This window comes from Onthophagus taurus, chromosome 2 (genome assembly GCF_036711975.1).
Source record: "Onthophagus taurus isolate NC chromosome 2, IU_Otau_3.0, whole genome shotgun sequence".
Classification (NCBI taxonomy): domain Eukaryota; kingdom Metazoa; phylum Arthropoda; class Insecta; order Coleoptera; family Scarabaeidae; genus Onthophagus; species Onthophagus taurus.
This window is the reverse complement of record NC_091967.1, coordinates 1,956,106-1,974,066: the sequence shown is the minus strand read 5'-3', so window position 1 is coordinate 1,974,066 and position 17,961 is coordinate 1,956,106. Positions and strand designations below refer to the sequence as shown.

At 34.3% G+C, this 17,961-nt stretch overlaps 1 protein-coding gene and 1 long non-coding RNA gene across 5 annotated transcripts; one reads left to right on the top strand and one right to left on the bottom strand.

Annotated features, from left to right (window-relative positions):
• LOC111417902 (NUMB endocytic adaptor protein) lies at positions 1-16,978 on the bottom strand. Of its 3 annotated transcripts, none has more exons than XM_023050308.2 (3): positions 16,806-16,978; positions 9,143-9,376; positions 1-2,583 (listed from the first exon to the last, which is right to left on the bottom strand). In XM_023050308.2, exons 2-3 carry the CDS (start codon positions 9,347-9,349, stop codon positions 1,411-1,413), a joined length of 1,380 nt encoding a protein of 459 aa, XP_022906076.1. In that variant the 5' UTR covers positions 9,350-9,376; positions 16,806-16,978; the 3' UTR covers positions 1-1,410. The 3 variants fall into 3 exon arrangements, with proteins under 3 accessions (XP_022906076.1, XP_022906077.1, XP_022906075.1); XM_023050309.2 differs by lacking the exon at positions 16,806-16,978 and adding an exon at positions 16,505-16,596; XM_023050307.2 differs by lacking the exon at positions 16,806-16,978 and adding an exon at positions 10,130-10,216.
• LOC139432786 (uncharacterized) lies at positions 10,787-15,197 on the top strand. Of its 2 annotated transcripts, XR_011642458.1 has the most exons (3): positions 10,787-14,270; positions 14,349-14,825; positions 14,906-15,197. It is a non-coding gene; the product is annotated as an uncharacterized lncRNA (long non-coding RNA). The 2 variants fall into 2 exon arrangements; XR_011642457.1 differs by having other exon boundaries at positions 10,787-14,825.
• Positions 16,979-17,961: the final 983 nt, after the last annotated feature.

Here is a 17,961-nt window from a genome sequence, read left to right as displayed (position 1 = left end):
TAGATTGAGATACATTTATTAAGTACCCAATAATGTATCATCAGCATACATACTAACAATACAGTAACGATATATACTTTTAATTTTTTAATAATAGTAATATTAGGGACAACCAGGAAACATCCATAAGTTATTTAAAAATGTTATTGGGCGTTATATACAGTATAGGGTATTTCGCTTAAGTACTACCTCTGCACTGTACATTTTAAAATTACGCTTTCTAAGGCTAGACGAATATAACAAGCGACTGCTGTTTTTAACATTTAAACAATTATCGAGTCGTCTATTATTTTAGCTTAAACCAATATTTATTTCTTCTTTTTTTATTCAACACTATTCAGTGTTTTAACATATCACAGATACCAGGATTCGTCCCCATCTTCACTCCGCTTGTTGCAACAAATTTTATCGTTACCTCTACGTTTTAAGTTATTGCATATACTACAAATGGTATCGAATAGATCTTTACTTCTGAATTAATTCTATATATATATATTTACAATAATAACAATAGAAAAAAAAAGTTAAGTACATCAATGTATACACAATTTAAATTAAAACTAATAACGATCCTAACCCAAAAGACAAGAAATGTTGCGTAAAAATTATTTCATTCTGAGAAAAGTGTATAAATTAAAAAATTTCCAAAAATCTTTTTTTTTTTGTTGTTTTGGACGGAAAGCTAAGTGTAAAAATTTACTCTAGTTTATCGAAGTTCAAAATGCAATTAATTTACAGTTTCAGTCAATTCATTATGTTATTGATATGTCTTGATGTTAAATGTATTCTTATTTCGACGAAACTTAATAAAACGGAAATTAATACAAGTAAAATGAAATAAATACAAAATATATCTTTCAATATATTATTATCCTTCTTAATACTTCTTCCAATATTTTTATCGCCTATTTTCAGCATTAAGTACAATTCTTACGCGACAATACTACTTATTAGAGGCAATGTAAGTAAAATCAAGAATTAAGATATTTACATGAAACAATAATTGCACCGTTTAGTCCAGGCAATTTTCAATACAAATACGAAGTTTTTATCAATTTATTAGGGCGATAGGTTTATTGTAAAAAAATTAATTATTTTTGAATCAAATTTACTAACACTTGCAATTAGAACTAACAGTAGACCTAGAACTGAGAAATTTTTATGAACTGAGTACTGTTAGTTCTAATTTTAGTTCAAATTTACTCAATTCTACAGTTTATTTCCTAACTCAATTATCATTTGGAATGACTTAGTTATAATTCAAATATTTAGGAAATGTCAAACTGTATCCCCATCTAAATAAATGCTATATTTCATTTTATTCTTATTTTAGTAATCAATAATTTCATTGGGAATCAATTCCCTTTTATAAATATCATTCTTGTTTTAATAAAATAATTTTCCTCGATGCTACAGTTGTACTTGAAACGCTTGAGGTGCAGCGGGGCTGGTCAAGAAAGGATTTGTGTTATTTGTGTTTTGTCTAGCGGCAATTGCGGCCCACTCAGCATCGAAAGGATCCGGTTGATCCTTTGGGAATGATTCTGCGGAATCTAAAGACATCGCTCTCGAATGTACAGCCATCATGCTTCTTCTACTCACACCATCCATCATTCTGGTCGATGGCGATGTTGAATTAACGATTTTACCCAACCACTGATCGGGTTTTGGTAAACTTTCGCTAGTACTCGATTCATTTGCTGAAGAATTCCTGAACGAAATAACGGACTGATTTGAATTAGCACTAAAATTTAACGTAACCGGTGCTATATTGTTCGCTGCGCAGGTTGGAGTGCTTGTAATTGATTGACTCGTTGTGTTATTAGTTATAGACAAAGAGACGTTTTGGTTTATCGAAGATTGACTATTAAAATTGAAGTCATCAGATCCACTGTGCGTCAATTGGCTTAAACCTTGCGAAAGCTGTTGACATAAAGCAGCTACAGTATCCGTTTCAGGAATTGGAGATACCGGTTTCGATCCATTCGCAGCACTTTTATAAGAATTTAATCTTTCAGCATTACTCGGCAAATCGTTAACACGTAACGACATCTGCCGTTTAAACGGCGAACTCTGCCCCAAAGTTCCCAACCCACGAAAACTCCCCTGTCTTTGTAACATACTAGGCGTCGCGTGCGGTCTTTCAATAGCAAAAGGATTCACCGGGGCCGCTTTCGGCGCGTTTACATCAACGGCTCTCTCCAATCGTTCGGTTAAACCTTGTTGTCGAAACGATCCGCTTCTTGTGAAGGTGGAATTTTTCGCGTCAAACGTCATCGTGACCCCGCATTCCTTATCGCGTTTCTGCTTCTTCTCCAAACAAACCGCGAAGGCACAGCCGACCGCGTGACTCAATCGTTCGCCCGATTCTCTCATTGCCAGAAATCCATGACACATCCATCGTCTTGTTGTACCATCTCTGCAAATGTAACTGAAACCCCTTTCGTGGTTACGATCCGGTGCGCAAAATGAAACTTTTTCAATCGTTTGATCTACTATTAAACCTTTTGTTTCTTCCTCGACTACTCTTAAACCATCTCCGCTTACATGTAGTACAGCTCTTATTGGTCGACGACGAGATCCCTAAAAGAAATAGAAAATATAAATATAAAGATTGTACGTCCATTAAGGCTAAACCCGAATGCAGTGTTAGTTCTAATTTTAGTTGTTAGTCAACGTTAGATTGTATATTTTCATTGAGAACTCAAACTAGAACTAACAGTAGGCCTATAATGATAGTGCTAGTGTTAGCAAGTTGCTAAGTTGTTGTATATTTTTATTGAGCTAAAACTAGAACTAACACTTAGAAACATAGAACTAAATCTAGTGCTAATCCTAGTGAAGTAAATCTTTTGACTAATTAAGCCGAGGTCGCTTGCGACTGAAGCTCAGTATTTAACATTATACCATCCTGGAACTGCACATTATATTGTGGCGCCTCGACCGCCAGCGGCCTTGGCTTTATAAGATGATGTTGTAGACTTTTGAACAATTACGCCGTGGTCAGTAAAGTAATTATTATTAGTAATTAATTTCTTAAATACGTTAAAGAAAAAAGTAACATAGTAATAATAGGTAGATACATTTAAATTTTTTATTAATCCAGAATTGACGACTCCAAATATTGTTCTTTTCAAATACTTCTTAAGAAGATTTTTGTTTTTTTTTTTGTAAAATAATGAATACGGCAACCTTCGTATTGGGACTAGAAACTGATTGTAGAGGTGCAAACCTAGTATTAGTGGGTTAGAGTTAATTTAGCTAATGTTGACTCCATATTCATCGTATATGTATAATTATAGGTGTGAATTTTTCCAAAAAAACCACTGTTTGAGAATTTTTAAATCGGTGCTACGTTACGTTTTGACCAATAAGTTGGTCTTCTTCAGGCACGTCGTCTTAGGATGTAGCAAATGGAGGATTTGATCTATATAAATTTAACATCGCAAAGGCAATGGAGATAATTCGTTATTTAGACGTACATAATTTGAAGTTAGAGTTTAAAGATTTACATGAGGGTCGGATTCTCTTTTTTAACTATATATACATACAGGGTGTCCCGTTAAGCGTACGGAGCGGCTGTATCTCAACAACGGTAAGGCCTAGAGGTTTGGGAAAAAAATCCTTATAAGTAAAGTGGGCAAGAGAAATAGCTGGAAATTAGTTTGAAGTTCGTAATTCGACCGCTAGGGGGCGTAACTGCCATTGAGAAACATAAAGTTCCCGCTATCTCAGAAACTTAGACGATGAGCTATAATTTTGACAACATCATTTAATAGCTTGGATAATACCGCATCACTTTTGTTTAGCGATATTTCTCATATCTGTCATAATAAGGGAGGGGGAGGCCAATGCGTTTTCATATGTTTACATTTTAATATCTCCTAGACCATTCAACCGATTTGAATGTTTTCGGTGTTGTTTGAAAGAGCATTTTATGCTCTTTTTAAAGATATTTTCAGTAAGGCCGTCTGCCTTAAAACAAATGAGCTAGAGGACGTTATTTGCAGCGATTACATATTTTTGTGATTTTTGAAGAAAAGTTAAATGGAACGATACTATTTACTTTACAGACCCTTAGTCACCTTAAAATTTGCAAAATTTTAGTGAAAACCGCATCTCGATATCGCCACCCGTTCTCGAGTTATAGAAGAAAATGTTAAAAACTCGAGTGCCATCAATCGGATCCAGTTACCTCATCGAGAAAAACAAATCACATAACCATGGTAACTGTAAATATGTCATTTACTAACGCAGCAGCGTATGATAGAGCGTATGATGATTTATTTTCAATGTTTCGAATACGATGCAACTGCATGGCAAAAATGTGCAATGCAATTACAACAAAGAAAGACATTTTTCTCTAGACGTGTTTTTAAGATTGACTTAGCGATTACGGAAAACTGGCAACGTGTAGCCCATTCAGACATCTCTATGTATTCGTAAATCACATTGGTGAGCAATGTGATCCCACATAATCTGGGAACTCCGAAAACAATTGTCCACAAGACTTCTCAAGAGAATAATATCTCCACCGCGTTGTTTTACATCATGCCTTAACAGATACCGATTATGATAACAGACTGAACTATTACCATTGACTTTTAAATATGATTTGGGCAAATCCAAACCTTTTATCACAAATGCTATGGATGCATGAAGCATCTGTCCACAAGCTGATGTAAACTTGCATAATATGCATTCTTGGTTCGAGCAAAACCCACATTGCTTTCACCCCTTTATCTATTGGGTAGACTAAACGACCTGACTTTTCAAGAAAAACCAATAACCAGGGAAAATATGACAAAACATTAAATACCAGTAGAAACGTGTCCAGGGCCGAGACTTAAGCAGCGCTTTTTTTTCGTCGAAACTAGATTAAATAAATGCATCGAGGTTTATGGAAGGCATTTCGCACATTAGTGAGTTATTTTTGCCAAAAATTTAAGTTATTCTAAGTGTTTTGGTTTATTTTGTTTTATTATCATTGTTGATATTTCATTGATCCGTTGGCTTTTCAACACGCTTCAAAAAGTAGTTTTGAAGCAGTTCTAAGTTTGGATAAAGTGTGAAGGAAGGTTCTAGATAGTAAAATGTTTGTTCTCTCTTATTTGTTTCCTAAGGTAACTTGATCCGATTAAGATATACGAATTTTTAACATTTTCTTTTATAATTCGAGAATGGATGGAGATATCGAGATGCGGTTTTCACTAATATTTAGCAAATTTTATGGTGATTAACGGTCTGTGAAGTAAAAAGTACCGTTCCATTTAACTTTTTTTCAAAAATCACAAAAATATGTAACCGCTGCAGATAACGCCCTCTAGCTTATTTGTTTTAAACCAAGCGGTCTTACTGAAAATATCTTTTAAAAGAGCATGAAATGCTCTTTCAAACAAGACCAAAAATATTCAAATCGGTTGAATGGTCCAGGAGATATTAAAATGTAAACATTTGAAAACGCATTGGCTTCCCCCTCCCTTATTATGACAGATATGAGAAATATCGCAAAACAAAAGCGATGCGGTATTATCCAAGCTACTAAATGATGTTGTCAACGTTATAGCTCATCGTCCAAATTTCTGAGATAGCAGGAATTTTATGTTTCTCTATGGCAGTTACGTCCCCTAGCGGTCGAATTACGAACTTCAAACTAATTTCCAGCTATTTCTCTTGCCCACTTTACTTATAAGGACTTTTTTCCCAAACCTCTAGGCCTTACCGTTGTTGAGATACAGCCGCTCCGTACGCTTAACGGAACACCCTGTATATGTCAATGTGTGTTTATTAATTATTAATGCTTGAAAATCAGTATTTTGCAAGATGACGACCGGAATACAATTTGCAGAACAGGTCTTGAAATTCTTTTTGACTTCACTGTAACGTGTTCGATGTGTGACAGTCACACATCCTAAGACGACGTGCCTGAAGAAGACCAACTTATTGGTCGAAACGTAACGTAGCACCGATTTAAAAATTAAATAAATATCTTTCATCGTTCTCAAACAGTGGTTTTTTTGGAAAAATTCACACCTATAAGGTTAGAGTTAAGTCTACTTTTTGGAATAATTACTGCAGTAACTGGCAGTGTCTGGTGTTATACATATATACAGTGCTTCCCGGAAGTAACGGATAAATTCGTCAAAACAATTAAAAACGGTTTATAGAAAAATCGCTGAGACGGGTCTGAGGATTTAAATTTTTAAGCTATTTTTAAGCTAGTTATGACGTCATCGCTATTTTTTTTCAAATAGTAATCCCCCATTTTTATTGCTGAATATGAAAGAGGATTTTTTTCTGAATTTAGCACAGCCAAAATTAATACTAGTTGCATAAAAAAAGTTTTGAGAAAAATTGCCTTAAAGTTTCATGATTTTTCATTCATTTGAGGTAGAAAAATAGCAGTAGCCATGCGTAACCATGGCAACCAGTTATTTTAGATATTTCTATTAAGACAATGATTAATTTTTGATATCTGAAACAGTTGGTTGCCATGGTTACGCATAGCTACTGCTATTTTGCTGTCTTAAATGAATGGAAAATCATGAAACTTTAACATAATTTTTCTCGAAAATTTTCTTATGTAACCAATATTAATATTGACTATACTAGATTCAGAAAAGAGTCTATTTGACTTGCTATTTGAAAAAAATATCGATGACGTCATTATTCGCCTCGGCCGCGAGCGGCCTTGACTGTATTCAGTGGAGTTGCAGATATTTGGAGTAATTAAGCTGAGGTCCCTTGCGGCCGAGGCTCAGTAATTAACATTATACAGGGTGATTTATTAGCTCACCATCAAACTTTGACATATGATCCAATTACCAAAAAAAAAATGCTAATGAACATAATGAGAAACATATTTCAACTAAAAGCACAAAAGGTTATTACTTTACTTTTGCTGTTTTAATATGTCCTATTTCAATTATTTACGAAATTATAACACTAAAGTTTTCTGCAGCGAATTTATTAATAGTCAGTAAAATCAAACATTCAACAAAAACAAAGTTGTCATGTCAGTTTGCTGTAAGGTTTAATTATTATATACAAGAAGATACTCAAAATGTACGCTTATAGCACTGAAGAGTATGCTGATATAATTTTCGTGTATGGTTTTTGCAGTGGAAATGCTCGACAATCAGTACGAAAATATCAAGAAAAATTTCCACAGCGTCATTTGCCATATTATTCAGTTTTTAGCTATTCGACCGGATGTAGTTAATGTAGAAGACGAAGAAGTTGTAATTAATAGCACACAACACACATGTAAATCAAAATTTTGCATGGCGCGTATTGAACCGCGAAGTCCTTCATCCGTATCGTAAACAGAATGTTCAAGACGTCTGTGAAGTTAGCACCTCATTTTTTTAAAACTTCAAATTTCTCTTGAGCTTCCATTGCACCCCATTGAGTTCTATAGTTCTCTACCATTTTTATTAAAAGTTCCTCAAAAATAGGCAAAAACATCGATATCGACTTTTTGGGGTGCTAAGTTCACAAAACGAGATCACAAAATTTGCAATAACTATTAAACGAATGCACGTATCTAAAAACTTTATTAAAATATCTTTTAGAACTCATGAGGTGCTATTCAGAACTCCTGCCAGAACTCCCGGAACTTTTCAAAATTTTCACCCCTCCGGGACATTTACGAAATCTCAATGTGAACACTTGAAATTGCGCACAGTTTCTTAAATATTAGTTTTACGGCTTCGGGCCTTAATCATTTTCGTTAGAACTCGTGAGGTGCTACCCAGAACTCCTATTTCTTAAATGTTTCGGTTTATTTTCATCTAACATTGACAATCTAAACATTAACATTTAAGAAATAGGAGTTCTGGGTAGCACCTCACGAGTTCTAACAAAAATGATTAAGGCCCGAAGCCGTAAAACTAATATTTAAGAAACTGTGCCAATTTCAAGTGTTCACATTGAGATTTCGTAAATGTCCCGGAAGGGTGAAAATTTTGAAGAGTTCCGGGAGTTCTGATAGGAGTTCTAGGTAGCACCTCACGAGTTCTAACGAAAATGATTAAGGCTCGAAGCCGTAAAACTAATATTTAAGAAAAGTGCGCGATTTGAAGTGTTCACATTGAGATTTCGTAAATGTCCCGGAGGGGTGAAAATTTTGAAAAGTTCCGGGAGTTCTGGCAGGAGTTCTGAATAGCACCTCACGAGTTCTAAAAGATATTTTAATAAAGTTTTTAGATACGTGCATTCGTTTAATAGTTATTGCAAATTTTGTGAACTTAGCACCCCAAAAAGTCGATATCGATGTTTTTGTCTATTTTTGCGGAACTTTTAATAAAAATGGTAGAGAACTATAGAACTCAATGGGGTGCAATGGGAACTCAAGAGAAATTTGAAGTTTTAAAAAAATGAGGTGCTAACTTCACAGACGCATGTTCAAGCTCCACAGCCAGGTGATAATCAGCAACGGTTAGCATTTTGTGAATGGTTATTGCAGCAACATGCCCTAAATAATGTCTTCATTTCAAATATTCTCTAGACAGATGCATCATGTTTTACACGAGATGGTATAAATAATTATCATAATGAACATATCTGGGCATTACAAAATCCACATGCGATTAGACCAACGAAATTTCGACAACGTTTCAGCATTAACGTTTGGGGAGGAATATTTAACAACAATGTACTAGGCTTTTTAAAAATTAAAACTTTAAATAATTGAAATGGGATATAATATGTTCATTAACATTTTTTTTTGTAATTGAATTAGCTATCACATGTCAAAGTTTGATGGTGAGCTAATAAATCGCCCTTATAAAAATGAAATAATCTGATACATTAACAATTTATGTATGAATTGATATATCAAAGTACAACTAAATTTACAACAAAAAATAAAATAATTATTCCTATAAACAATAATTATCTTTATAATAACTTATTACACATGATATAACAACATCCTCTCTTTTTCTCCTTACTTTAGTACATAATGAAAACACATTACAATTGTTCTTGACGTAAATTAATTCAAAGAAAAGTTATTCATGGAGTTGAAAATATCCCATGACTAGCACGAAACGGTACTTATAAACGGAATACAATTATGGAACTACCTGTTTGTTCAGGTAGGAGTTTTTGTTGTAAGGACGAACATAATTATACCTACCCTTAAAACTTTAAGTGCCTCCTCGCAAACTTGCATACCCCTGGATTCGAATACTTCAACGCATCCAAGATATTTTACACCAAATGTACAAGTTCCGGAACGAACGGCGGATTCATCAGCTTGCCATTGATGTGGTTTTGAACTTTCGGGCATCCGCTCTTTACGCCTTCTAAAAGAATCCCTAAACGATCTTCGAAGTCTGTCCATTTTCCTAGGAGAGCGTAAACTTCTCCTCTACAATCAAAAATGAAATGGAAATGATTAAAAAAAGAATAAATTAAAGGGTATATAAAAATTTAAGTAGATACAAAGTTAGTTGACCTCCTCTATATTTAGCTATAAATTCAAATTGTTCGGTGTTCGCGCGTGAAGGACGCTCGACCAACTTAAAATTCATCGTAGTGTGGTTTAAACAGTTCTGCGCACGCCTCTCGTTAGTATTCGAAATTGTTTGATATCGCGTTTATCTTTAGTTTATTAACGTAACAATTGCGGGTTCCTCTATCCAATTGTTTTATCATTCTATTACGTTTAATTGCCCAAGTTGAAATAACCTTATTTCTCGTTAAGAGTTCAACGGTTTTTTGTGTTGGAAAAAGGATGGAATGACTCGATGTCCTTTGTACACGGTGAATTGCTTTTTAAACGGAAATGACGTCAACTTTATAGGGACAATATCACGATGAGAGTTATTGTTTCTTTTGAAATAATTTAATAAAAAAATATTTCAATTTTACTATCTAAAGATTGATCGGAAAAGTGGCGATTGTGGTTTTCCGTTTTGGTGGTTGAGTGCATGGTATGTTATGGGACTTATGACTCATAATTGAATGGATATGAAGAGAAGAAGTTTTTATGTAAAAAACGATGACTCAGGAAAAAATAGAAAGTCTGTTTCTGGGTTTTTGTGAAACTCAAAGAAATTTGAACTCAAATTTTAATCTTATCGATATAGATTAGATTATTTATCTAGATACGAGCTCGTACCGTATGAACATCACCGAATTTCGATACGCCCCTCTCCAAAGGCTGATGATTAGACGGATGATTTCCCATTGTTTCTTCTTCGCCGCCTCCTTTCCGGTGACTACGTGCTGCCTCTTTTATTCTTTCTCCGCGGAGGTAGAAAGACTGGAGCACGAGCAGATGTTGTAATCCTCAACAAGCAGATGCTCGATGGTGTTATACAGCAGACCAACGCGTTTACGACCCGCACGCAACACCAAAGAACAACTCACAAACGAACTCTTCAACTTTCTTTTCGCCTTTTATTTCCAAAAAATTAACAAAATCCAATTTATTTTTTAATACATAATTCGCTACAACGATGCATAAACCCAATATAAACGACAAGAAGTATTCGAAGAATCACGGAATAAGCACTCCTGCGGATAATTCTCGTCTTTAACTTGACGACCTTGTACTTAATATAGAAAAAAAAAACTAAAAACAAAACATAATCGGAGGCACTTAAATAGTAACAATTGAAAAGCGGACGAAAGCGAAAACTGACGCTTTAAAACGCGCAATAACGGAATTTTGACGATTTACGATTTTTTGAACGCGAATTTCCGATTAACCTCGCGACCGTTGAATACCGGACGTTAAACCACTACTAACATAGCGATGCCTTGACGGTTAGGACCCCCTCCAAGTCCTCTGGGATACTAAGCAACGTGAAAATATAGATGACCAGGTAGACAGGTAACTCCAGCGAACGTAGGCGATGATATTTTTAGGTTGGCAAGAATGTCGCGTTCATGTCCCAGCCCGTTGACACGTTTTAGCCGTGAGAGAATGATTACAATTTTTTTCATATTTTATTCAAACAAGACAACAAAATATGAATTAATCATTAATTCATTCAATATCTTGAATAATATCTATAATAAAAATAACTCTATTGTACAAAAAAAATTAAAATAAAATAAAATGATAAAAATTAAATAATAATAATTTGAAAAAATCTTCACGCTTTTTGGTTTTCTGGCAATAACCAGTTCCGAAGAAGGAGAAGACTATAGGTATTTTTCTTTATTTATATTTTTTTGGTTAGCAACTACTGGTCTGAACTTCTAGTTCTTGACCATCGACTTCGGCTGCATTCCTTCAGTCGTATGGGACAGATCGATAGGTGCTTCTTTCTGCCTACTCATATACACAAGAATGTCGTTATTAAATATCGATTTTTTTTCAGCTTTTATCGTATACGAAGTATTTACTCTGAGTATGTTGTATAATTGTGCGACAACTACTTTCTAAATTAATTTTCAAACAAGTTTTGAATTTTTATATCTCAAAAACTTTCTCAATTATCTCGTTATTATTTTGGTACTTTCATGACTTTTTTCAGATTGATGAAGCGTATAACTCCACCGACGTGATTACGTTATTATTTTTGCAAAGAGAATGTAAGGGTCTAAGAATTTCAGAAAAAATGGGAACAAATCTGTGATAGAAATTGATCATTCCAAGAAATTTATGGAGTTCTTTAAGATTTTTAAAGTTATTTATTGCTTCAATTTTTGATTTAGTTGGTTTAAAATCTATTGAACTTACTCCAAAAACACATTAAGGGCCGGTTGTACAATATACCGATAAAGTTCCCGATAGCGTTATCTGGCCGATAAGTTAGTTTGTACTGTATTACAATGTACGGATAGTTTTTCTGGCGACATTATCGGCAGGATAGCTTATTGCGTACTCATCGGTGCCGATAAGACAGTTATCCCCCAGATATATATGGTTTCCAAGGATTTTAAATAAAAACTTTCCATGGTTATAGCATAGGTTAACCTATAACATCCTATACGTACGTTGTGTCAGTTCATATTTCAAAGAAAGACATTAGCGTTACCAACCTATGGCACAAATTACTAGAAATAGGAAAAAAATACTACCAACCGATTCTTATTTCGCCGATAGCAACCCTACCGACACAAACAGTTTGTACAACAGCGAATATCTTTATCCTCCCGATAAGTTTAACGGCCGGATAGTTATCAGGTAGATTTATCGGTATATTGTACTACCGGCCCTTAGACGATTTAATGTTGATTCTAAAATTATGTAATCTTTCAAAAAGTTATCGAAGGTGAATTAATTAAGTGTTCACTTTTCTCTTTACTGGCAATTAGAATATCATCCAAGTAGACAAAAATGAAGTTTAAACCGGAAGTTACTTCGTTAATAAACCATTGAAATATTTGAGCTGCATTTTTTAACCGAAATGGCATTCTGTGATAGCGGTTTTGTAGATATCTTCTTCTGCTACTTAACTGATGGTGGTCGCCACAAGGACACCAGTCTTGACAATCTTTTTAGGTACTATGTGTAAAAATGAAGCAACAAAAGAAGAAGATGGTCTACAAATACTGAGTGTTACCATGTCATCGAATTCTCTTTTGGCGAGTCAAGTCGTTTCGGCCGACAGAATGGAAGATGTGAATCGATTATTATATAATGTTTAACAGGTAAATTAAAATCTGGAACAAAACTAATGCGCGATGCGCCAGAAGGTATTAAAACTTAGCAATATTTTACACTTCAGCTTCCCACTTCCCTGGAGCACGACCATCTTGGTTTTATGAGCTGCTAAGCTTTCTCCGCTCTTTACAATGAATAAAAATCACGTCTTAATTTTTTAATTACATTTATAATTAAATTAAGCTTGTTTAACGTTTAATTTAAAAAGAAATTTAAAATGAAACAAATTATAATAGATGTCGTTGGGAAAAGGAGGAAGTAAAATTGGTTAACATGAGTACCGTATTAGATCGAGGTCGAATTCCTGTATACTCAATCTACATAAATGTGGTCTATCTATGTGTATGTATTATGTATTCGTTATCCGCATGGGTCCCCTTTAGCGCGATGACGGTTGGACTACCGGGGGTATCATACCGTGGGATTCAACAGGCGCTGGTGCCCCTTCAGTCAGTTCGTTTTTTCCCAACGGACCGGCATGGGAACAGGGAGAAAACAATTACAGGACTGTGCCTGTCGTTTTCCAAAAAACTACTTTTCTCAGGCTCAACAATTCGACCACTTTACAATTTTACATTTATCAATCGATCGATACGTTCATTCCGTTTTCTTTTCGATTCGTGTAATTAGATAAAAATGAAATTAAAATGTCACTTTCACACAATTTAGACCAATTATTGTTTTAAATTATCACCTATAGTAATGAGCAATTGTTTCGGATCTTTTGAAAATTCTTTGAAGAAAAAATTAGTTCTTTTCTTATTCGTACCAGACTTTGACGTCATCACAACCAGAAATTTGCTGTTAAAAAAGCTGTTAAAACGTTTTTTCAGAAAGCATTGTATTTGGATTTGAGAAGCGTCGCAAAGCAGAAAAAATATGTACAAGACCAAGTACTTCAAATTAAAGTTAATAAATCAAACAAATCTGCGATCTGGAAGACATTAAGAATACATGGAAAACTCATTTTTAAATACCATAACGTGAGAGCCACAAATTATGTACGAAAGAAATGAGGAAGACGTAGGTGGAAATGAAACTAAAGAAACTTCTGGAACTTCAAGATTACATAGAGTAAGTAACCTTAACATTGAATAACCTAGTCAATCGGCAAATAGAAGTGAAGGTCAATTGACGAATCTCCACTTTTGGACCTTCATGGTCAAGGTTTTTCGAAGAACTTTTTTGAAAAGAAATTTTTGATCCACTCAAAGCAATGTTGTGGTTCTGTAGTAGTTTTCTTCAAGTAGATTCATAGTTGGTAAATCACTCATGCGCGTTTGCACCGTAATACATAAGCATTGCTTAAAGGCTAAGTAATGCTTAAGTAGTGAATTTGCGTTGCACCGTCAAGTAACCCGTTCTCAAAATCAATAAGATGTTCTCAAATATAAGTATTTGAAATCCAGTGCACATAACCTATACGTTAAAAAAGTAATAAAATAAAATAATAGATCTGCAAATTTTCGACGACGATTTAGATGTTTTGGAAATAATTGATTTTGGTTTTCCAAAATTAATATACACAATATCCAATTATTTCCACGAAATGGACGAATATAATTTTTTTAAAAGATTTCGTCTAACAAAACAAAGTTGTTTGTATGTTCTACGAAGAAATTACAGAATTTCCGTCTAATAAGTAAGTAGTATACATTATTTTAAATTATACTTTTATAGGCTGAATTTAGATTATTTTAATACTACTTGTTTTGTACAGAAACAACTGTGTGTCTCCAATGAACCAGTTGCTAACAACCCTTAGATTTTACGCTTCTGCTAGCCATTTAACTATTGTAGCTGATTTTACCGGGATGCATACTTCAACAGCTAGTAGAATTATATCGCGGGTATCGCGTGCAATTGCTATGCTGAGACCGCAATATATAAAAATGCCAAGTAATACCGAAGAAATTCTAGCAGTACAAAACCAGTTTTATGGAATAGCTGCATTTCCCAGGATTATAGGTGCCATTGATTGCACGCACATAAAAATTCAGTCTCCTGGTGGCGAAGATGCAGAAATGTACAGGAACCGAAAAGGCTACTTTTCTTTTAATGTACAAGTTATTATAAATGCAAATTTGGAAGCCATGGATATTGTGGCAAGGATCTGTTCACGATTCAACTATATTTAATAATAGTCGGATTAGAGCACGGTTAGAAAACGGAGATTTCCAAAATGGCATATTATTAGGTATGATGTTACTGATACTTAACGTAAAATAGTACATATTACTATTTGATTACAAATGATTAATGATAAGGTTCTTTTAGGCGACAGCGGATATCCTCTGCGAGAGTATTTTCTAACTCCATTGGCAGAGTGTAGAACAAGACCAGAAGAACTGTATAATGAAGCTCATATAAGAACCCGAAATACAGTGGAACGGTTCTTTGGAAATTGGAAACGTCGATTTCCTGTCCTTGCATATGGCCTACGTTTGAAAATTTCCACTGTGATGGAGGTTATTGTAGCAACGGCAGTTCTACAAAATATTACCAGAACAGTTATGGCCGAAGAAAATGTTGCTGTTTTGCCAGATGACATTAATGAAGCAGATTTAAATGTTCAAATTGAGGCTGGCCGTGTGGAGATGAATAATATCGGCAATAATGGGATACATTATTTAAGAGATAATTTAATAAATAACTACTTTAATGATTCATAAAACAATTTATTATAAAAATAACTATTTTTCATTACTTAACCTATCTAGTTTTCAACTGACATTAACTTGACAACACGAAAAACCCTAAAAAATTACTAAAATTTATAAAAATAACTAAATTTTATGGCGTTGTTGCCAAATAACCGATATAAAACTTACGACATAAAATTTAAGTTCTTCTTAACTATAAGAACTGCTTAACTAAGTTATGCTCAACTATGTAAACGGTGCAACCGGGCATCAGTACATTAGACTGTGATTTGAGGTAGAGCATCACTTGCCAAAATCAAATCTGATGATTTTAATTTTAATGCTTTGTTGTTTAAGTCTTTTGGCAGATTAATTATTTCAATAGAAGACTCTTGATCATGATAGTGCTAGACCCCGTACAATGTATATGAAGTAAAGGAGTATCGTCTAAGAAATCCAACGCACAAATTCTTTACCGATTTGAATTTTGCATACATCCGTGCTAAAAGCCGTTGAGTAAAGTAAAAGGAGTGAAAGTTTTTTAAAATGTTATAGTTACGTTAGTTAAGTCGTTTTTTTAATCAAATATATCAAGATAACTTTTATGATACGATTAATGTGTGGGTATATAATTAAATACAATAGAACAATTGTTAATTATAGACAGTAATTTACACACGTTTTCTTTTACATGCTTAATAAATTGTTGAATTGTTAATACTTTTATACTAAGAGCAAATAGTTGATAAGCAACCGAATTTTAAGTTGGTGCAATACAACAAAATATTGCGGTTGTAGTAAAAACGTAAATCATGACGATTGTTTGCAATTGGATTATAGTAATAAAGATTTACTTTTTTTGCTTCAAACTCTTTGTAGCTGCTTGTATACAATAAATTTTGTGCGGTAAGCAATAAAAATAACATTGTTTATTTAATTCTTGATGTTCCAATTCTACTCATATATCGTTTTATATAACAGACTTATTTCAATTAATTTTAATGATTTTTTTACCACATGTAAAATTTACAATTTATGCTTCGTTTAGAAACCAAGAGTCTCCTATTACGAAAATACTGTGCAATGAAGTAACAAGATGCCGCAACACACGCAGGCGTGACGTATGGCGCCCCACGTGGGTTTCAACGAGAAAGAGAGCTCTCCAATAACGGACAGAGACGGCCGTAGATCAATAACCGGGATTATCTGAACCATAAAAAATTATCTTACGTACCTACTGTAACACTTCCCAATATCCAACAAAAAAAAATCGAATCTCACAGATAATCAAAAATTTTATAGATCCACAAAAACTTTTTAAACAAAAACGAATCGTATTAATAATCGCGGAGAAACAATTGACCGCTTAAACCGGGCGATCGTCGCCGTTCGACTGTTTCATATTTCACTCTCGCGGCCTTGTGCGATTTCGCAAAACGGTGCGGCGTTTTCTAACTTATTCTTCGCACCTGTAATCTCGTGCCGAGCTATAGATAAATCTGTTTGTTCTGTTCGAGACGAAAACGACGACTCACCTTCGAGTTTGCGTTTCTAGAGCGGGGCCGCAGCGGCAGATCGAAACGTCGACGATGACGGCGGAAGTCGCAGGATTTCACCCATATTTTCACCGTCGAGAGAAATCCTGAGTGGGTTTCACCAGGTTCTTTCGAAAGGCGCGAAGAGGATTCGCTTCAAGAAATGTTTTCGGTCAGGTGCACCCGCCCCGTTGATAAAACACGATTTACCATTGCGCAATCTCAACGTTTCCTGCGATATCCTATCGACCTACCCCACATTTTGAGATGGTCAAAAAAATTTGTTTTAATTTTTTTTGTCAGTAACAAAATAACAATTTAACTGTTACGAAATACATAATGATTTTAGAGTAATTTGTGATCCACACAGAAAAGCAATTTAATACAATGACATATCAAATTAAGCTTATCACCTTAATTTCTATTCACTACATTTTTGGTACGGCTGATATTTTTTCATGAGGTACATCTATTTCGATTAGAAATCGAGCTCCTCCAGCTTTTCATACCGAAAATCTGAGCGTCTCCAATCACGTTGTCTCCCCATCTTGCTCTTAGGGCTGGTTTATCAATATCTAGTTAAGTCGATTTATCTGTCGGTTAAAATTGTATCTAATAGATAACGTCGACGAATCGTTTATCCACCCGTAGTTTAGGGTTATCTTTTAAATAAATATGACATTTGGATACCCACCAGATTGAAGTACTGGTTAAGGGTTTACCTATTAATTTTACTCCAATTTTACTAAAGCAGAAAAAAACTTGCTGATTGATTTGGCAAACAAATATAAAAATATAATAGAAAATAAGAGAACCGACGCTGTAACATGGAAACAAAAAGATGAATGTTGGGGTAAAATTTCTGCAAAATTTAATTGTTGTAGTATTGGAATAGTAAGTAAAAACGTTGAAATAAAACAAATATAAAATAATCTGAATTCATGGCTTTAGCCAAGAACTACAAAACAACTGCGAATGAAATATGATGGGATAAAAAAAGGAAATAAAAATTATTCTGCGCACAAAAATTACTTAAAAGGCACGGGTGGTGGAAAGCCAATGAAAGAACCAGTTCCATCCACCGAAAGTGAAAAAGAACTTACAGACAAATGTAACAAAGGACGTCACAGAAGAAGACGTTATGTGCCACTGGAAT

What these genes read in the sequence shown, in the direction of transcription:
- LOC111417902 (XM_023050307.2), bottom strand. Translation starts at nt 10,198, where the DNA reads ATGGGAAATCATCCGTCTAATCATCAGCCTTTGGAGAGGGGCGTATCG. An exon ending in AATTCGGTGATGTTCATACG is followed by an intron (nt 9,377 to 10,129) that starts GTACGAGCTCGT and finishes TTTTGATTGTAG; the next exon opens with AGGAGAAGTTTACGCTCTCC. An exon ending in AGGCACTTAAAGTTTTAAGG is followed by an intron (nt 2,584 to 9,142) that starts GTAGGTATAATT and finishes TATTTCTTTTAG; the next exon opens with GGATCTCGTCGTCGACCAAT.